Source organism: Culex quinquefasciatus, chromosome 1 (assembly GCF_015732765.1).
Source record: "Culex quinquefasciatus strain JHB chromosome 1, VPISU_Cqui_1.0_pri_paternal, whole genome shotgun sequence".
NCBI classification, from domain to species: Eukaryota; Metazoa; Arthropoda; class Insecta; order Diptera; family Culicidae; genus Culex; species Culex quinquefasciatus.
Window position 1 is genome coordinate 52,951,054 of NC_051861.1, and position 22,807 is coordinate 52,973,860.

The 22,807-nt window shown below is 38.7% G+C and overlaps 1 protein-coding gene across 16 annotated transcripts in view; it reads right to left on the reverse strand.

The window, feature by feature from the left end:
- Positions 1–11,785: 11,785 nt before the first annotated feature.
- LOC6046774 overlaps positions 11,786–22,807 on the reverse strand; it is a 79,451-nt gene continuing 68,429 nt past the window's right edge. For all 16 annotated transcript variants that reach the window (XM_038249033.1, XM_038249030.1, XM_038249032.1 and 13 more), the window contains 4 exons: positions 17,318–17,516; positions 17,128–17,234; positions 16,946–17,056; positions 11,786–16,199 (listed from right to left, as the gene is read on the reverse strand). In XM_038249033.1, coding sequence (XP_038104961.1) covers positions 16,191–16,199; positions 16,946–17,056; positions 17,128–17,234; positions 17,318–17,516 — 426 coding nt within the window. In that variant the 3' untranslated portion in view covers positions 11,786–16,190. The remainder of the gene's footprint in view (positions 16,200–16,945; positions 17,057–17,127; positions 17,235–17,317; positions 17,517–22,807) is intronic.

The following is a 22,807-nucleotide window of genomic DNA, read 5'->3' on the forward strand; positions in this document are numbered from 1 at the left end:
AAGCGGTCTTCAAAAATCGAGGTTTAATTTTTTCGAAAAACTAATGATTGCATTCGATTTGTTGGCCAATTTTACACTAAAAATGGAAGAAGAACTCCAAATTTGCCGTTTAACAGAGCAGAGTTAATGGCGAAACATGAATTGGGTCAGGATTGAGAAAAAGTCACGCGTTGCAACGTCACGCTACATATCCCCCTCTCAAAAATAGAATATTCACTTAAAATAATGTTTCAACATTGTTTCTTATAGGAAATTTAATGTTCTTTCCGAATCTGTAATAACATATGTACCTTTTCAAAGTAATTTTTGAGTTACAGCCGAAATACTGAAAAAAGAAAAGTCAAAGCGTTGCAACGTCACGGCGGAATGTGTCATATATATATCCTTATAAATCACTGGACAAATTTGAATAATTTACATTTTAGTTTACCATAATAATCCAAATTAAAAAAATTGTAAAGGAATAATCTGGAACATTACAAAAATTACTGGATAATTATTCATGCATAACATACAGGGAATAAAGTTAAAAAGGTTATAGAGAGTTAAGCTCTGCAACAAAAAATGCTTGAAATTTATATTCAAAGTTAAAATTATCCACTAAATCAGTTGTTATTGAGAATTAAAGCGATTACGAGACGATTTGTTAATTTGAATCCCGTTAACTGGAATGCTGTTGAGGAGGCCACTCATGAGAATGATGATGGTACTCAGTTGAATTGAAAAGCACTCAAACTTGGATGTTGATTGTTTTCACTACACCCAAAGTTAAAGACCAAGCGGATAGTTCTTCCGAAAAGGAACAAGAGGAAAGTACTATTTGGCGAGAGTATAAATCTCTCGCGCTTACAACAACAACAAAACGTGTTCATTCGTTCATTGAAAAAGTACATCCCATTAATTGGCTTATATGGACAAATGACCACCACTTATTCACCGAATCATGGTGGCCAATATGGCAAAGGCGCGGTTAAATATACCGAAGATCTTGGGTTCGAGTCTCGGTACGACACTTTTTTTTGAAGGTTGAACTTTTTGGAAATTGAACCCACGAGTAAAGTAACATTCACAGTACCATTTTACTACCGAACCTTGCTCTTTATTATCTCGTTTGCCAATGCCGAATTCTGTTTATACATATCAAAGGCCACCTCAAACGAATCAGTACTTGCAATCGACTATTTCTGATTGAGTCTCAAGAAGAATCTCGATTTGCATCCAAATCATACTAACCCCTCTCTTTTGGCAAAACCTTCAGTTTTAAACAGCGGTAACTCGAGAAACACAAATCGTAGAATTGATATTTAATGAGGAGTGAATTGAATGATTTTAAAGTTAGAATAAAACTGAATGATGAAGGGCTTCGTGGCGCGGTGGTTAGCGGCTTTGGCTGCCGTTCCCTAAGTTGCTGTGGGGCGCGGGTTCGATTCCCACCTTATCCTCCTGGCCTTCTATCGGATGGGGAAGTAAAACGTCGGTCCATTTGCGTAAAAGAGGTTTTGGGTGACTCACCACACAAAACCTTCGGACGCCTAGAAATGAGCAGAAACTTGCAATAGAGACTACAAAAGACCCGGGGGCGTTAAAGTGGATTGCTTTGCTTTTTTGATGAATTTGCAATTTTGCTAATTCAGTTGTCTGCCGCTCTAATCTAGTCCGTCCCATATGTAAAAAGTGAGTGCTGAGATAATGCTGTGAGAAGCCCAAAAAAAGTTTCACAATTTTTCTCATTCTAAACCAAAATTTTCGATCTAATTTTTTATACAGTTATTTCGATATATGTCTAAAAAACACCACTATCATAAATTTGATTTAAAAAACTAACAATTTGAAGCTAAATTTGTAGAATTTTCAACAAGAGACCGACTTGACTTTATTTGTCCATAAATAAAGTCAGGTCAGTCATGGTATCAAGGTAGGCTTGAGCATTTACACCAGAGGTTCAACCTTATTCAACTGTCATTTACAGGTTTGTTTTGGTAGTTTTCCATGTAATTAATGGTAACCAAATGATACAAATTTGTTTATTTCAGATTTTTATAGAATTCCAACATACAAAAATACCAGCAACGACACCAGATTTTTTTTAAAAATAATACAGAGGCAAATGACATAGGAACGCAAATCTCAACTGCTTAACCCCTTGAAATTAATTACAAAAAATCCGCTTTTCGGAGGTGGAATCTTTTCCAGAACCAGGATCAAGCCTATTCATTCAAGACAAAATAGAACTAATTGTATGGTGTGGATATCAGCCATAACGGTATGCATTTTATTTTTTCTATTCGTGGTTTTCCCTTGAAAAAGAAAGAAAGCAAAAAGGTTTGGATTATTTCGTTTTCAATATTCAAATATTTCTTCGAAAATGAACAGTTAATGATATTTTCAAGCTTTACGTATTCATAAAGACATACTCTGTTAAATTTATACAATTCTGCATCCACTCAAATGATTTGCGAGGCATTTCTATATGAGGAACTGTGAGGCCCGCTGGCCACCAGGGAGAATCCCCAACACGGGAGATGCACCTGCACACTGCGACTGCGGAACTGGACTGCACGCTACTTGGTTGTTTACTCCGATGACAGCTAGACCTAGCGTTGCGCACAGTGGGTTCAGCCTTGGTTCAGCCCCGACCGTTCTAGCGACAGACATTCCAAAAGGGTCTATCTTATTATGGTAATCTAATACCTCACATACTCTTTCCTCTCTTAAAACTACCACATAGGAGATTTACAAAATTATTGAATGATAAAGGGAAAAAAAATCAAGTATCTTCAAACATCGCTCTAACTCTAACGAGCTTTTAGAACTCCAGCGCTTGCAGGTAACGGTAGAAAAGCCGCAGCAAAAATCGACATGATCACATACTCATTAAATTAGTAATTTTATAAGTGAACTCTTCTATTTTGACAAATAGCAATCTTTATAAATCAAAAACTCAATCACACTTCCCATCTATCCCATTCATTGACCGTTATAGTCCTTCCTTCTAATGAGGTGGGGCTAATCTTAATCCTTAACCAAAGCACAATTTCTCATGCCATCCATCGCGAGCCTTCAACAATTCTATTAATCTAGGCTTTAGCAAAACTCTTAAATTTCCTAATCTTTTTGCTTCTTCACACATAAAAAATAAACTTCACCGAAGTTCCTTGAGAGCTCCCAAAAAATTGGCCAAATTTCCAGCGGCCGTCCCAGTCTGCAGTCGGTCCGATTCTTAAGTAGACATTTTCTAGCGACAGACCCAGTTCGACTTATTAGTTGAATTTGTCAACAGATATTTTCCCGTCTACAATCATTCCAACTTGTAAACAGACATTTCCTAGCGGTTTTCCCAGACCGATTCATAAACGAACATTTCCAAGCGGTTTCCCGGTTTGCAACCAGTCTGATTCGTAGTCTGATGTTTCCTAGCAGTCGTCCCAGTTCGATTTGTAAACGAACATTATGAAGCGGCCGTCCCGGTCCACAACAAGTCTTATTAGTAAACAAACATTTCCTAGCGATCGTCCCAGTTCGATTCACACACGAACATTTCCAAACGAAGACCGTCGCTCGCCTGTTCTATAACAGTTTCCGAACTATCATTAAAACAGTTTTCGTTATTCGGCTTTTCAATTGTAAGCATCGCCTCAATTTCCACGAGATAATTTTCTCCACGTCAGATTCAGGACCTGTTGTCGTGTTGGCTGCTACAAATTCCCTTATCGTCGCTCGAAAATGTAATCATTTTCTAAATCAAATTCCTTCCCCAGAACTCGTAAATGTGATCATACTGGTCAACCAGGTGCACAGGTGCCGTCCAACATCCCAATACGTGCGATCAAATTTCCTGTGAGCTTTCTTCCCAAATGGCTCAAAGGAGCCGTCTCACCTCCAACCTCGCAATTCGTAAATGCGTTCCAATTTCCAGTGGGATTTTCTTCCCAAAAGGCTCAAACGTACCGTCTCACCTCCATCCTCGCAATTCGTAAATGCGTTACAGTTTCCAGTGGGACTTTCTTCCCAAACGGCTCAAAGGTGCCGTCTCACCTCCATCCTGGCAATTCGTAAATGCGTTACAGTTTCCAGTGGGACTTTCTTCCCAAACGGCTCAAAGGTGCCGTCTCACCTCCATCCTCGCAATTCGTAAATGCGTTACAGTTTTCAGTGGGACTTTCTTCCCAAACGGCTCAAAGGTGCCGTCTCACCTCCATCCTCGCAATTCGTAAATGCGTTACAATTTCCAGTGGGACTTTCTTCCCAAACGGCTCAAAGGTGCCGTCTCACCTCCATCCTCGCAATTCGTAAATGCGTTACAATTTCCAGTGGGACTTTCTTCCCAAACGGCTCAAAGGTGCCGTCTCACCTCCATCCTCGCAATTCGTAAATTCGTTACAATTTCCAGTGGTGCCGTGCCGTCACACCTCACAATTCATAAATGTTTGTTTGAGTTTGAATGGAATGATCAGTCGCACTGTGTGGATCACGCGAACCGGTGGCAGCGAAGCGTGTTTGTAGTCGGACATAGGCGAACCTGCCGCACGCTCGCTCGGTATCGCGATCTATACTGACCAGATCCACACTCTCTCCCCTGTTTGCACGTGTGCACACCCGACTGACGAGTACGCGCCGACGGCACCGAAGTAGACGACGACGCTGGAGTACTCAACGAGTGACACTGACATTACATGGAACAGAGCAGAACAACATATTACGCTCCTGCAGGCGTCTTATCATGAAAAGGTTAACTCTCTTGGCTACAGGCCAATGATCCAATTCGTTCCCTGCCTGCGCGTTACTAGGCAATGCAAGCTCTTTCATCTGGCGGTCCCAAATTCCATCACAATCCGTCTCATGCCTGGTGAGCTTCTCATTCGCTTTTGCGACTCCGGCTCGCAACAAAAATTCCATTTATGTCTGTGCCTCTTTCAACCACATTTGTCCAAACACGACAGTAAAACATCTTTTGAAGGTCTTCAAAATTAGACCGATTTCAACCCACGTGATCGCCGGGACATTCCAAATGCCCAAACAAATTAAAGGGAATAAAATCGGCCTGCCTTCCATCCGGCACCAGCAAGCACACCGCAACTTACCAAAGTCAATTAATCACATCAAAACACTTCCAACCTCAATTGAAGCACAAAATCTCCTCAAGTTGGGGATTGTCCAAACATTTTCGCAGGTTCAAAATTTTCCCTTCAGGTCCCCGTAATTAACCGGCAGGATCGCCAAATGTGAGGCCCGCTGGCCACCAGGGAGAATCCCCAACACGGGAGATGCACCTGCACACTGCGACTGCGGAACTGGACTGCACGCTACTTGGTTGTTTACTCCGATGACAGCTAGACCTAGCGTTGCGCACAGTGGGTTCAGCCTTGGTTCAGCCCCGACCGTTCTAGCGACAGACATTCCAAAAGGGTCTATCTTATTATGGTAATCTAATACCTCACAGGAACTGATTTGCCTTTATTTTGCATATGGGACAGCACGAAAGTCATATTTATTTTGGAATTTTTAGAACAACCATGCCTTGTTTATTCGATAGGCTAAAATAATATGTAAAAACAAGACTTTTGTGAAGTTTATCTAATTTTTGACAAAAATACATATGGGACAGACTAGATTGGAGCGGCAGTTGTTTCGATGCTAAACTTAAACTGGTACAACTCTCACTCATAATTGGAAATCCGGCTATTTATTAGCATTAGCATTAGCATTAGCAATAAAGGTCGCACAATTCCGGATGGCTGCACAACGCTTATCTTGATGTTTAACTGTAATTAAACGTATGATAGCACTAGACTCTCATCCGGTTACAATATTCCAACACGGGAGATACCATGTTTTCCTCTTTAGATGAGCGTGTAATACTATCCAGTAAGATAAGGGGCTCCTGGCCGGTACCTTGCTAACCTCGGGGATTGGAAGGTATGTTAGTAAACATCTATCTAGAATGCGCAGAGATCTCTACGTCACCTAGTGGTATAGATGTTTGTAGGGAGGTTTTGGAATCAATGTTAGTACATTGAACGTTTGTTTTTTTTAACACCACCACCACCACCACCACCACCACCACCACCACCACCAAAACCATACCATCACCACAAAAAGCCATGCTAGATTTTAATACAAATACATTAGAAAACGAACACAACAATAAAACCATCTTCCTGGCCCTGCTGTCCACACGATACTGATGCGCAATAATATTAATTACCACAATGACCCCCCACTGCATGCATGACTCGAACATGAACACGAACATAGCACAAAGAGAACACCACAAAAATCCACCTTCCCATCACCAATGCTTGCACGATACTGACGCGCAATAATATCAATTACCACAATGACCCCCCACTCCATGCATGACTTGAACATGAACACGAACATAGCACAAAGAGAACACCACAAAAATCTATCTTCCCATCACCAATGCTTGCACGATACTCACTCATAATTGGAAATCCGGCTATTATTATTTATTATTACGGCAAATTCAAAGGGAATGGGATATTAGCAGGGGTAGCGGCTTCGGCTGCCGATCCCGATGATGCTATGAGACGCGGGTTCGATTCCCGCCTTATCCACTGAGCTTCTATCGGATGGTGAAGTAAAACGTCGGTCCCGGTTTCTCCTGTCTCGTCAGAGGTGCTGGAGCAGAAATCCCACGTTAGAGGAAGGCCATGCCCCGGGGGGCGTAGTGCCAATAGTTTCGTTTTTTTTTTCGTTTTTGGGATATTAGCCGTTTGGTTTTTCGCATCGGCAGCCAAAACTAAATACTATTTTAGTGAAATTAAGCTTTCAGAAGATGCATTGGAACATCCTCTACAACCTGGTGCTAATATCTTGATTTTGTCAAAAGTGGATATTAGCCGTTCTATCAATGGTGGGCAGCATAGGTTTCTTAAAAAAAATTAAAACGAAACGCATGGTAATGTGTGTGTAAATTTAGACAAACCCATATTTTATAAGCTTTTTTTTAATAAATTCCGTAAGTAGCATATTCAAGAATAATATAGTCTGAACTAGCAACACTGGTATCGTCGTAGAGAGTCTCTACTAGAGACCGGAATCCGGGGAGCGAGAGTCATTGAATCAGTGATCGTACGAGCATACATCATTGGAAGTATGTTGCTCCCAGAGGAAAACTTTTCACGAGCATGGATTGCTTGATTAATTAGAATGCTGTTCTTGGAACACAGTGATGATGTTCCAGAAATTCTTTCCCTTTTACGAGCATTATTTCTAGAAATTAACCATCAGTTGTTAAAACTGCTGCACAGTATTAACCCAACAGACGCTAGATAAACCCTTTTCTGGGACGATAATGAAGCATCTGCCACAGACTACGTGAATTTGGGCTGAGTTAATGCATCAGTGCGAGAGTGTCGGCCCGTACGCGGTGTTGTGTGGTTCCGCTTTCCGCTCTCGCTCGACAGGTAAAAGTGTCGTGCAGCTGGTAAGGTCCACTTGTGTGTCACCGAGGGCTTCACACCAATACACCTTTGGGGGAAGGTCGAAAGAAAGAAATAAAAAAAAAACCGCTCGACCACTGCAGCCGCTCATATATTATTGCATTCTGCCGGCTTAAGAGCCCAAAGGCACACACCCCGAAAAAACTACCCCTCGGAATACCATTTACGGCAGAGAATGTTTATGTTCTCATTTATGTTTTCTATGCGACTATTTGAGAGAGTGAAGTGGAACAGCGGAGAGAAAAAAGGGTGTGTGTAAATAACCGCCCATTTCTCTGACAATACGTTTATGGCCGTTTGATTATTATTACCAGTAGCAACAGGTGGTTGATTACAACTCATAGGTCCAATCATATGGTTGGGATGAATGAATGCTCGTATTATTTTACAATCAGTATTTCTATTAACAGAGGATGACTGCACTAGGGACCATTCACAAACCACGTTGTATTATTTTGAGTTTTTACATCTTCATCTCTCTCGTTGATGATTGTGAAAAACATAACAGATCGATCCCATTAGATACTCCAATGCACCCCCGACAACTTGGTCAGATTTGAGATTTTAAAAATTGTTTTGAATGAAAAAACCTTTTAATTATTCATTTTTTTTCTTTTTTGATGACAAACAGTTTTTGCCTTCTTCACCTTACTGAGAAAAGGCTATAAAATCACTCGAAAAATGAACTTCTCAATTAGACCTCCTAGACCCACCTTCATGTATACCTATCGAAATATGCAGTCAAGTACTTCAAAAGTTATGCTAAAAAAACGATTATAACTGAAGTTCGGAAGATTGTAGAAAGGGTGGTTTTGTAAGAAAATCCGCCATGTAATACATTTTCAGAAAGGTATTTAAAAGATCCCTCTAACGCGTCCAAAACATTAAAATCGGACAACCCTATCAAAAGTTATTATCACTTAAGTGTCATTTATGCACTTTTTGGAGGCCGGATCTCAGATATTTTGATGAAAACGTTGACCGGAACTATCATACGATCTGTCGTTGGATATGTAATCAAAAGACCTTTCAATATTTTGGACGCGGTGCAAAATATTGAAATTCTGGCAACCCTATCAAAAGTTGTAAGCACATAAGTGCCCTGAAATATGAAGACCCAACTAGTCAATCTGATGGTATGAATAATGAGTCAAGTTGAAGTCCGCCCTTTTGTGTTTATTTTGGATAGCATTACCCTTTAAATGCGAGGAAGACGTTTTTTTCGTAATTTTGCGTATGTCATTGGGCGTGCAATCTATATATATTAAATTAAACGTAATTAAAAGACGCAACTTTTGGTACCCAGACATGTATAGGTCATCGCTGAAATTTTTAAGTTATCGCAGTTTTTGTGAAAAAAGTTGATTTTTTGCCGATTTCGTCATTCTCCGGTTTTTGCGCGCGGCGCGTCAAAAAGACACGGATTTTATTTTCAAAAAATCATATCTCGGAATCCTGTTAATGAACTCCTCCCATTTTTTAGTATGCTATGTAAAAATGTCCGGAGAATCCGATAAAAATATTTCCAGACATGAGCTCTTTGGTCCAGACACAGTCAAAACGTCATTTTAAAGTTTCATACGCCCTTTTCATATGTTAGGCTAGATTTTTGAAACTTTTTATTATTTTTCTTTGAAAGGCCAACTTATCACCTTTCATTTGCGTATAAGACAATTGAAATCGGTTAAAATGGCGAGGAGTTATGATTTTTCGAAAAAAGTGGTTTTTGCGAAAATCGACGAAAGTGGCAATTTTTCAGACCACCCTAACACGGCGTAGGTCACCCTAATGGCCAAACAAAAAAATACGGGTCTAATTATTTCGGCCAGGGAACTCCCATAAAAATTTTGAGCCCGATCCGAGCACTTTTGTTTTTTTCATGCTGTTTTCGTGGGAATTGCTGTATATATATATATATATATATATATATATATATATATATATATATATATATATATATATATAAAATGTCGACGGTTTTGTTCGAACGCGAATCAGTTCAATACGGAGCGTTGGATCGAGGTGCTTTTTGTTGCGTTGGGTTCGTATAAGCCCAAGGAAGGTTCTTACGATAACTAATTGACACTTTGGCTACTCTGGAACCGATTACGGAGCATCGGCAAATTGTATGGAGAAAGTTACTTAAAATCATATTTTGATCACAGGAGGCTGAATAAGCGAAAAATCAAAAAACGTCAACAAACGAAAAAATGGCACAACGAATTTGGTCGGGTAAGACTTGTTTCATATAAATGTTTCTTTGAAACTAAATGAGTCTTCACGGTCATCGAAAAATATGTCTTAGAAAAAATCCAGGAAAATTGAAAAGGTCGTACTCCCCAACCGTCATGAGTTATCGAAAAATGGATCTCGGATTCGAGATCAAGGACCAAAAATATCATATAGAACAAAGTTTCGAGGAAATCGCAGAGTGGTCGAGTAGGATAGACTCTTTATTTACATTTCGACATTGGTAATTTTACAAAAAACACAAGTATGAAATTGCTAAGAACTTAATCAACTGAGAAAACTGAACAGAACTCGTAACCTTGTTTATCTGAAGCTTACGGTTTTATAGCATTATAACATGCTATGGAATAACGAGCTTAAAGCAAAGAGGGGTTACCGCAGCCAGACCTAAGCTTTTGGTTTCATAAGTTCACAGCAAGCCATAATAGATTTTATTTTGAAATCTTTTTGAAAGAGATTTATAGCACAATATCAAACTGTTATACTCATCGCAACTTCTAGAATTCTTTATGTAAACTAATGTCAAAAACCAAAACAATGACTTTTATATCCCGCCGTTTGACTTGTAGGTTGGGGTCATCCCGCCAAACAAATCCTAGTAAACTAGGGGTTGCGATGGGAAAAATGTCAAACATTTCCAGTTTGTTGTTTTGGACAGAGTTTGCGAAAACTTCCTTCGGAATAAATTGTGAAATCCCTCTCGGTTAAATTGTGGCATTGGCTTATCGACGGATCATTTACTGTCCTGAATACAGTACACGAAGGAACTGCTCAGTTCGGGAAACGGCTGGCAGTCCGAAGACACGCGACCAGCGGAAGGGGTGCTACCGATCAAGAAAGTGTTCAACGTTATTCACGATGCCCAAGGGTGGCGCTGGTGACAAGCTTATGTACATTTTAGCCATGGAAAACATGAAGCTGGTTGTCCTGCCCCGATTTTTCTGAGAATTTAATCTACGTCCCAAGAAGACCCACGCCATCACTTCCATCAAGACACAAGAAAAACTCTTTTAGATTAACAAAAATCATGGCAATACAAATAAAATCCATTACCTAAAAAGAAACATCTTTTTTCGTTGTTGATGATTTTTTAGTAATTATAAAAAAAAATATTCATAAATAATCTTTAAGAATCGCATAATTCCAATAATTTTCTTTACTTGAGTGAAAATTTCTTCAATTTGGCTTGAATTAACTCATCGACGGCAGCAAAACCATAACTGCCATCCTTTCGTTACCTTTTGCGTGATCACGGGCAGTTTATTAAGCCGATTCGAAGGTTTTAGTGTTTTGTAAATATTGGCCAACGGTGGACGGGAGTCCAACTTAGGCCAAACACGTATGTTTTAGGACACACTCCTGATTCGAAGGCTGCGTTCCAGCTGAGTGGTTTTGATGCCCTAGCTGACAGGATAACGTTTCCCTGTGCAGTTCCACGAGTTCCATTGTGGTCAGAAACGTAGATGATCTTCCGATGGGCAGTGTTGGACTTATCGCTATAAGGCTAGTATGCAGATCGCAAGGAAAGGGGTCAAGAAACAGCTTTACGAACGACAGAACAAAGGAGAGGGAGCGATTTCTTGGGGCTTTTCTTCACCCTCTCTGACTTGCTTGCGCTGCCGCTGCTGTCCATTTGATTTTTTTCTTGACCGGTTCCTTCCGAAGTGCGTAAACCGCTATACACTTCAGCAAAATTTACGGTAGAAATGCCGCAATCGATCCGTTAGTATTTCCAGTTCCTTAATCTGAAAAATAATAAGCCGTCCAAAACAACAAACTGAAAATGTTTGACATTTTTCCCATCGCAACCCCTAGTTTACTAGGATTTGTTTGGCGGGATGACCCCAACCCACGAGTCAAACGGCGGGATATAAAAGTCATTGTTTTGGGTTTTGACATTAGTTTACATAAAGAATACCCTGATATAACATTATGGACATGAGTTTTCATTCTAAAAAATGTTTTTTTTTGTTAAACAAAACAAGTTTGTTCAAACTCAGTCTAGCGTTCCTTAAGTACATTTGGAATTTCAAATGGGATTCTTACAAGAGAATATTAAAAGTCGTTTGTCACAATTTGTAAATAACTTATATTTCCACTTTCATATAAATAATAATCAAAAATACGTTTAGCATACACTTACACAATGTTTCATTATGCTTAACTTTATTGGCTTTGTTTTCCTTCTGAACATTTTCCTTTTTTATTGAAGTTTGAGTATGATCTCAGTTTTTTTGTAAGCTGTAGAATTCAAAATGTCAGTTTGCTTGCGGTTTTGCTTTATTTTCATTCGATATCCAGTTTTCCTCTAGGACTTTTATTTCCATTGCCTTATAGATGTGATTCTTGCAATTTATCACCCCATTTTTCTTGTTTTTTTTCTATTTGAAATGATAGGTTTTGGGCAAGGTTGACATGGATGCTGACGTTAGTTTTTAGACTGTGCTGCAGTGTGTTCGTGATTTTTATTAACAGTGAAAACAGTTTTTATGGAACATTGGATTCCAAATTTTCATAGGTTTAGGTCGAGGGGCTGTGGAATATTTTGGAGTACTGTTACAAATTGTTTGGGTTTTCTTTATTGTTGCACTGTTTCTCTTTTTGCAAATGCGGAGGGATAGGAATATGCTCTAAGTGATAGCTTGCATGTTTGGTTTCATTTGGAATTTTGTCTCATTTTGGAAGAGAACACATTTATTGTTTTGTGTTGAGGTTGTTGGATATTTTGATTTGGTTGTTTATTAGTAGTTATGTGTGGGTAAGATAAAGCTTTCTGTGTTTTCTTACTTTTTGTTTGGGATTAATTGATAAATTTTATTTTAAGGATATTCCGTGGATTTGTTGTTGGTTATTCTAGACACATAAGCATTTGTTAAGGACGTGTTTTAGTTGCAGCGTGTGTTACAGTACAGCGCCTCCAAAGCAGAATCAACTTTACGAAAGTAAAATATTCTGCACAAATTAAATAAATTAAATGATAATACAAATAAATAACTCGTATCTGTTGACATTAGACTTTTTGCATAATTGTGACTGAAAAAAAATAAAGCCGGATCTTATATAGGGGTACCCTTTTGTGTTTGTTATATTTAAAAATCAGATTTTGCTTTTATATTATTCAACAAACTTTTTCAAATCATGAAGTAAGTCGCCGAATATTAGCTTTTACATGAATATCTTTCAGAATCGTTCAGCATCACTTATAGGATGTACAATATTTACTATTGTCATATGAGAGTTTGCAAATAAAACTAGATTGCAGTCGATAGCATAAGCGCAGCTTGCTGTCCATAGACATAGAGTTTAAGTTCACAAAGACTATTATAAAGCTTTTTTAGCATTGCTAAATGGTTTTCTTAGAAATGCTTACATTTGGTTTAGTATTACTTCCGTCAGAGCAATGAAACCGTATGCGGCCAGCACACACATTATTGTATAACAAATTTCTTGCGTTCGACTGGGAGGATAAGTATAAATGTATGCCATTTCTAATTCATAATCATGCACTTTTTTGTTTTTGATTGTTTTGTCATTTAAGCAACATAAGTTTGAATTATTTAATAATTAATACAGAACTATAATGATATGTTTTGCGTCTGATAGCTGTTCAAAGCATTAGAGCTTAGATAACAATATAAAGCTATGACTTTGGCATAATATCATCAAGAAACAATTAATAAAATATTGGCATTATTTTTTAAATTATAATGGTAAAGTATGTTATGTAGAAGTTAGCTAAATTATTTATTTCATAGAAGGCTGAATGAGCGCTTTACAAAATATACTGATTGGGTCCAGTTTCATACTCATACATTTTTATACTAAATCTAAATCTCTAGATCTCTGCTAAACTATGAAAAACTACTACAATTGAAAAAGAGCATAATTTTCTGTACACCGTTCACTTGATAAGTGAAGTTAAGCTAAGATTGATAGACAACAAAATGTCATCTTTTTTGCTCTCACAGGAACCAAACAATATTGTATAGAAGTTTGTATGAGTAACTAGGGTGGTAACACACCCCTCTTAAATTCGGGCTCTGTATGTTCGAGGTCGTAACCGATTTATTCTTTATTTAAAAAAAAATCCATACACAGGAGCTTTAGGGATCTTAAATTACATGCTTTCACATGTCTTGTCTTGGAACGCAAATTAGTATTGCCTGTTCTTCTGTGTGCAAAATATTGTGCCCTTTTTCTTATCGAGTATGTACGCTGAGCAATCATCTATTGGAATGATCAAAACCTTTAGGGTTGTCTAGAAAAACAACATTTTTTAAATCTTTATGATTAGGAATTAATGGCATGTGCACTTTTTTTACTTCTATGAGTTCTAAATTAAATGCGGGATATTGTTATTATTGATTGCAACCTAAGCCTAAACCGTTTTTGCTTGATCATTGGAATACTATGCCGTGTTTCTAAGTTGAACCAATAATTTTCATTGCTAGTCAATGTATGTCAGCTAAATTTCACGACTTATATATGCTGCATTCTTTTGTATTGCATCACTAGACATCGCATGTTATATTTGTTGTTTGGATGTTGTCAACATCGTGTTGAGGTCTTCTATACTGCGGTAATGACCAAATAAGATAATCTGTTAACATTAATTTCAACAGCATTACATCTAGATTCGAGAATTCATTAAAGGTATACTTATGGTAGCTCATGTTTCGGATTTTGTCAATGCAATGTTTATCAAATGAAGTGAACAACTATCGATTCATCGTTTGACTAATTGTGTAGGTTTCGTTGAACAATGTATTTGAAAAATACTCTTGAATGTGCTTATTTTCGTAGAAAGTAGCTTCCGTGCAAGATATTGAACTAATTCTCTATGAAATATTGTGTTGTATTAAAAAAGATTGGTTGGAATTCCAAGATGAATTACCTTAGTTCAAAACTTTAAATTCGAAACCAAAATTCGAAACATGTTTTACCGTTTTGCTGAGCTGGTTAAACTATACCGTTGCAGTGCTGACTCAAGAATCGACTTCTATCGCGGGCTACTCTGGAATTTAATTCAGACAATCAGAAAATTGCTTATGTTCTACTAGCGAACCTATAATCTTTTGAAATAACGTGTAACAGTAACTGATGTAACTTTTTGTCTTTTTTATTTGATCTCGATTTCAATTTTAAGATACCGCTTCTTCAAGTATCTTTTGTGAATATGTTGTTTTGTTCTATTCTAAGATACAATTTATTTCTTGCCGCTTCAAATACCTACATTTGCTACAGTTTTTTTTTTCATTCCGATAGCCAAAAAGCTTACTTGTTTTTTTTAGTAATACAACTGACAACTGTAGAACAAAGTATTGTGTTTTGTTGTGAACGAAATATGGCTCACTCGTAACAGCCGTTCTCTACATCGAACTATGCAAAATTCAATAACGTTGAACCCAACTAAATTTTTCGTGCGAAATGGTAATTTAAACGGACTTTGAAATATCTCGAACAAAGAGTTTCTCCTGAACTTGAAAAGACATCTGTTTTCTACATTTTAAGGTGTGTGTAAATTTGTTGCGATTTATTTCAATTAGATTATTTTTCACTAACTACTTTGTTGTTTCATTTTTTTCTCGTGTAACTGTCTGTCACTTTTTAAATAACAAATGAAGAGTATTTTGAGTCAACTTACTTGAAATTGTGTATGATGTTTGAGAGATTTTGATAAAACTAAATTCAACAAATAAATAAAAACTACATTTTTAAGTCCATTTAGAGTCACCTTGCTACCTTGTTACACGAAAAGCGTTCCTCGAGTAGATGCGTCGACGTTACTACATTTACCATTACGAACCTTTTAAATTAGTTTGTTCCATTTTTTGTTGTTGTCTAGTCGTAGCTAATATTGGTCATTTCTTCGTGTTATTCAGATAGGTATTATGACTGTAATATGTTCTAGTCTGTAATGTTACTTGATTTGTGTGTGTGTGTGTATTTTCTGAAGTTTACAAAATAGATAGATCAGAAAGAAATTAAACTTTTCCTTGACTTGTTTTGATGTGTAAATATTACTTTGTTATATGCTTATAAGTGTCACATCGAAAGGTGGGATGTTTCAAAATTTTGTCTTCGCGATGATACAATTTGTTTTGTTTTTGTATGTTAATACCCATAGATAAACGCTTAAAGTGTATAGATAAAGATAGTATTTGATGGGGTGGGATGTTTTGTGATTAGTCATCGCATTTAGCATTTAAAAATGATTCAAGCCTGTTTTGATAGTTTTGTGTTGAGTTTATCGCTGGAAAACTATTGTAACTTAAAAGTATGGTGACTTTAGCTAATGCGCCTTCTCACCGACCAAATACATAATACGCGGCAGACAAAATTTCCAGTTTCGGCATGGCTGCTGTGTTATACCAATGGAGACAACTGAATGAGTAGTAGTATTTCACAGCCTACTGTGTACCATCGCTTGAACGACATTCTTGAGCGAAACGGACAGCTTGAATCTATTCGTCTTCATGTGCGCTGCAAGATAACGATGAGTTATGTTTAATTATTTGTGTTACGTTTAATTTTCCCAGCTAAAATAAAGAGAATTTTGAAACAAAAATGTGCATTCACAATACATGGGGAAGCTTGCACAAATAAGAGAAACATAAGACGGAAATACTAAATTTTGGTATCTCTTGGGTGAATAACAACGTCCGAAATGACCCTTTGGTTTACCAGTAATAGAATGTAAAATGCCATAAAATCACACCAGAATCCTGTATGATGGACCTTAAGCAATAATATTGATTGAAGATCTTTGATTATTTGGCTTTGAACCGCTTGAGCATGCTTAATCAATTTTTAGTTTGTTTTTGCCAAATTTATTTAAAATCTTTGCTATTATTTTAAAATGCAATCACAATTTTCAAGAATATCAAAATAACACTAACATGCAAAATTCTTGTTGCAAAAAAGCAAATTCACTGAAGGAATATTCACAGGTTGTAATCTACAAACACCATTTTATTTCGTCCAATGAATGGAAAATCTGTGGTATGATTTTAAAGTAGCTGTTCTTGCTGATACACGCAAGTGAAAAGACTTTGCCAGTTTAAGCGATTTCCGAAAGGCGGTACACGGTGAATCTTTCGAGGGCATAGGGAAATCGCAAAAAAAAAAACAAGAATCTAATGTTAGAGCAGTCGTGACCGGGATTAAGGGGCTCAGGATGGGAATTTACATGAATGGTTTTTTTTATATTCAAGATTAGTTTTTTTTACCTCGTGGCAAACCTCCATGTAGTCTGGGTCGTGCATGATGTCCTTTATCATATCCTTCAGCATCGTGTACCGCGGAAAGATTGGGTAGATTTTAGAATTGCCATACTCAGACTAAAAGGGAAAAGAACATTTTTAGATTGGCTTGACTGTTTCGAGGTAATTCCTTCTGGCTGAGGGTGTACCTTCAATTCACGGATTAGGTTTCTCAAACCGGTGTATTTTTTCAGTAAACGGTACAAATCATTGATCATTTGCGTATTTTCCTGCTCGACTTGCGCGGTCGTCATTACTGGAATGGTTGAGCAAAATGAGGACGGATTATGAAACGGTTCAATTGTACTGGAATTGATCGATCCGGCCAGCTTAACTTACTTTCCAGCCGCTCCATCCGTTCCCGCTTTTCTGCGGCTTCCTCCGCCAGCTTGGCTGACGTTTTGACACCTTCGCCTGACTTTTGCGACTTTTCCATGATGCTACACGCGCGCAACACAAAGGCAGGGACTGTTTCGAGCTTCTCTTGCTTGGGGATTTCCACTAGGGTCCAGTACTGGGTTTCTAGGCGAATCACGTCCTGGATAGTTGAGATAAAGAGATTTAGATTAATATAACTCATTTGTGTATTCAATGATCAGATTAAAGGTAAAAACTTCCATTATTGTCATGATTCATGCATAAAAGACACTGCTTCAATTCTCGAAGTTATATAATCTGATGATATTCAAAGAATCTTAGGTAAACCACTTTGTGAAAAAAAATCGAAGTAAAAAACCCGTATTTTTTTTTGTTTGGCCATTAGGATGACCTAGGCCGTGTTAGGGTGGTCCAAAAAATGCAATTTTCACCGATTTTCGCAAAAACCAAATTGCAATTTTTCGTACCACTCTAACACGGCCTAGGTCACCCTTACGATCAAGCAAAAAAAAAAATGGTTTAATTATTTCAGCCAAGAAACCCCTAGAAAAATTTCGAGCCCGATCCGAGCACTTTTGTTTTTTTCATGCTGTTTTCGTGGGGAATTGCTGTAGGGGAAAGTTAACAAGCTAAGGAAATGCTTTTTAAAACCCATAAAAAACGTAAAAAAATCTGTCGGATTTTTTGATAATCATCTCATTCCAGGTCTTGACTAAGACATTCATAGAAAAAGTTTCCCGTTTTTGCCTTCCTCACAGTACTGAGGAAAGGCTATAAAATTACTCGAAAAATGAACTTCTCAATAAGACCTCCTAGACCAGGGGTGCCCAACCTTTTGGCCCTGCGGGCCATGTTTGATTTACCGGAAGCGGTGGCGGGCCGGACCATTTTTTAATTATAATTTTTCGAGGCGAAAATATAAAAAAAAAACATGTTATCGGCTAAAAAGCTGAAAGAAATGTAAAGGCATCATCTGCTACATTTTTAAACTTTTTCAATTTTTATTTTCAACATAAAAAGTGGCAAAGAACACTTAAGAACGTGGATGGTCAAAATCATTTAAAAAACCTATTCTTATTTTTTTACTCGATTCATAAAATTCTGTTCAATATTTTTAAATGATTAAATTTTTTATGTTTTATTTTTTATTTTCTTACTTTGGTCAATGAAAAATTTCAGTTCTATATTACTCAAAACATTGAAATTAAAAAAATCTGATGACGCAACAAACATGTTTTAAGTACATTCAGAAAAATATTATCTTCCTGAAATAATATTTTTAAAGATTAAAAGAAATCCAAAATCTTTAAAAATTATGTTTCAATTTAGATTATTTCATTTAATAATGTCACTTAAATGTGATTGATAATAAGTAAGGCTACCAACTCTTGCTGAGCAAAAATCCGTACACTTTGCCTATATGACACCATGGTGTAAACAAACTGTCAATGAATTATTTAGATACATTAAATTTAATATATTATAGAATTAAAAATATAAAACTGTGTCGTTTTTACAACAAAATGCTATCAGAGTGCTTATGACGTGTACGTTTAAAAGTAATCATATAATAAACCGTGATTTGAATTAAATCATTATGTTCTTCAATTTTTTTGTTAAACGTTTAAAAGTTTACGAAATGTCAAGTTTGCGTATCGTTCTTAGTGTTTTCACGATTTTCCAGAGTTTTTTTTATTGAAAAGGTCTTAAAACATGTAAAACACAACAGTTTGTAGGACCTTTAAAAAAACTCTAGATTTGTTAATCCAAATGTTCAAATGTTTTCACAAGTTTTAGAAAGCCTTTGGAAATGGATAAATATATTTAGTAAGGAATTTCTAAAAGAACAATTCTAGAGTTTTGTTTAAAGGTCTTATCAACATATGAAAGACAATAGTTCAAAAACTTTAGAATTATTGATAATCAAGTTTGAATTGAGGAAACCCCAGAAAACTCTCCCTTTTTTAATTTAACTCACAGAAAAATACAAATTTCTAGTTAACAAAAGCTTCGACCAAATCAAAAAAACAATTCAATGATTAAAAAGTTGTTGAAATTCCGTACAAATCCGTATTATGCGTAAAATTCCCTACAAAAAATCCGGCCTGTTAAAAATCCGCGAAGAGGTTCGAAAATCCGTATGATAAGGAAAAAATCCGTACAGTTGGTAGCCTTAATAATAAGAGATTTTTTGAAGTTTACGTTTACGTTACACTGAATACTAGTTGATATTAATGTATCCAAAAATTAAGGACGAAATAGTACGTATTTCTGAAATATTCAATGAAAAAATCTACTTCAATAGATAAATTATTCATAGAATGTTAGAAGTTTATTTTGTTCATTATGATTTAAAATGAAATTATAAATGTTTTGAAATAGTAATAAACAGACTTTAAACTTATGAGTTACAAATATACACGAATTCTTGAACTTTAAATAAAATAACTTTGAATTTGCAATGTAATGATTTTTAGACAATTCTTAAATAATTGGAAAAAAATTAAGATACTTTTTAAATATTTTTGAAATCATGAAAAATTTATTTTAAGCAAAATCAACAATATTGTACCAATTTTATGCATTAAATAAAAATAATAATTTTCATCAAGGTTCTTAAGGGCCAGTTATTCAACCATTTTCAGTGTTCGTCGCGGGCCGGACAAAATGGCTTCACGGGCCGGAGGTTGGGTACGCCTGTCCTAGACCCACCTTCATATATACCAATCGACTCAGAATCAAATTCTGAGCAAATGTCTGTGTGTGTGGTGGGATGTTGATCAAAAAATTGTCACTCGATTATCTCGACATTGGCTGAACCGATTTTGTCCGTTTTGGCGTCATTCGATCCGTCTTGAGGTCCCATAACGGAACGGAATCGACGTAACACCTTATAATGTGGCCCTCTTAAACCTCTCGGTTTCGTCAACGGATCCACAGGCGTGTATCGTTCTTTTTGCGGCAAGACTCCGCCTCCCGGGTCTCCTAAGTGTGAAGGTATGGGCACGGGGAGAGGGCACCGAATACCTATATTTACACTTAGACTTTTTTGCGTCCGCCCCGGGATTCGAACCGGCGACCTCTGGATTGTGAGTCCAGTGCGCGGTCCGATTGATCCACACAGGCTGACAACCCCCTAGCCAGCATGATCGCATAAATGTCCCATATGCATTTTCATCACTTTTGAGTTATTGATGCAGTTTGGTTCAAAATCGTGTGCTCTTTCAAAAGAGCCTATAACATCCAGTACTTTGTTCTAGAAATCAGGTGGAAATCCATTTTTTTCGTGAAAACTTAACACGTAGCCTTATGTGTGGGACAAACTTCAAATGCGTTTTTCTCAGCTTGCTGTTTTTGCATATGGGACTGTTTGTGCAAGACGTCATTTATGTACGTCCCATATGTGTTTACATCCCGCAAGACAATGTAGTTTTAAGCTCTATTGTAACTGCTCAATAAAAGTACTCTGCCTCTTCGCGCGCTGACCACCGTCCGAGACGGTTGGCTCAGCAGTCTCAGCAAATCGATTGTTTTATTCAATTAAGAAATTCTACGCGCCTGGACTACAACAACAACAACACAACGTAGGGAATTCAAAGTCGGCCCCTGGCCGAACATTGGTGCCGTGACCAGGATGGTCTTCGCCGGAACACCAACGCCATTCTTCCACGGAGAACGCCATCGCAGATTCGCTGTTCCAAGATAAAGAAGCCGCCATCGCTGTTCTTCAAGAGTCCTCGTCGACAAGCCGCTCGTCCCGCCGATTATGACCCCGTAAGTCCCGGTCCACACCAGCTGGACAACCCCGCACGGATGATCTCCAACGTTTTTGTTCGGTCCACCGCCTGAGTGGACATTTGCGGAACCCTGTTTCCCGTGTCAGAGTGACCCACGACCGCAGTGGGTACTCCGGAGCATCATCCTCGGCTTACGGCGGCTCATCCGGCTTCGCTGTGCTGTTTCCTGAAGTGGAGATTCGGGTCTTGTGCTCCCAGAAGGCAAGGCCGGGGTTGCCGAGTCTGCAACCTCTGAACAGTATCCAGTTCGGCTGTTCTCGGATTAGGTATCCACGGAATCGGCAAGCAAGGTAACCCTCCCATCCCTACTAATCCTTTTCCCATCCAAAATGGCGGCTTCGGCCATTTCCCAAACACCATCGTGACCAACTTGCGTTAGTGAAAGAGCGTTTCGGTAAATTTAAAAACATTCGTTTTTGGCGGGGATTATGTTTGTTCGGGCCGGCACGTTGGCCCCACGGAAAAATGGCGGAAAATGTTCACGGGTGGACTGTATTTTAGAATCCGATGGCCGTGGGTGTGATGAAGAAAACACTCGGACTTTCTTTAACCACTAACTTTAATAACTTAAAACTTCAACGCGTGTTAACTCTACCGAGGGTGAAAAGGGAATGGTACCGCAAAATGGCGGTTTTTTTCTCTCGTCGTCGTTCGTCGTCGTCCTTCGTGTCGTCGTTAGTGTCGTTGTTCGTTCAGCGTGGCGGCAACGTCGAAAAGCGTTGCGCAGGGTTGCGCTCGATCACAGCAAGCTGGTTGCGGCAAGCGAGCAGGGCTGTCATTTTTACGCAGCCAGTCTAGCCGCCAACATCCTCCCCCCCGGGCTGGGACGAAGACGCAGCAGTTTTTTCCGGTTCGTTGTCCAGGATCGGCAAGACGGACAGCTTCGAGGTCGGTCGTCGGATGACGGTTCCACCGACCTTCACGTCCGCAGTGCGCACAAGACCGTCCGGTCCAGGGTAGGTCTGTTGCACAATCCCCATTTTCCACTCAAGTGGCGGCGCGTTCTTCTCCTCCAGCAGGACCACCATTTGAGGGCGGACGTTTGGCATCTCCTTCCGGTTCTTTCCTCTTGGCTGGAGGGTCGTCAGGTAGTCCCGCCGCCAAGCTCTCCAGAAGTGCTCTCGCAAGAGCTGCAGGTGCTGCCACTTGGACAGCCGGTTTATCGGTGTTCCCTCGTACGCCGGTTCCGGAATGGCCGTTAGAGGGCGGCCGATCAAGAAGTGTCCCGGCGTCAGGACTTCCGGATCCACAGGGTCGGTTGACGTTGCGAAAAGCGGCCTTGAGTTGAGCACGGCCTCGACCTCCGCTAGCACGGTCGCGTACTGCTCGAAGGTAAGCTGTGCGTTCTTGAGGATCCTCTTCAGGTGGTACTTCGTGCTCTTTACAGCGGCCTCCCAAAGGCCACCGAAGTTCGGCGCGCCGGGAGGGATGAACGACCAGGCGATTTCCTTGGGCTGGCAGTACGTCTGGATCCGGTCGTTGAACGTGCGTTCGTTGAAGAGGACGTACAGCTCGTGGAGTTCTGACTTGGCCCCCTTGAAGTTGGTGCCGTTATCCGAGTGGATTCGGCGAGGCACGCCGCGTCGGCTGACGAAGCGCTGGAGGGCGGCCAGGAATGCCTCGGTCGTGAGGTCCGAAACAAGTTCGAGGTGGA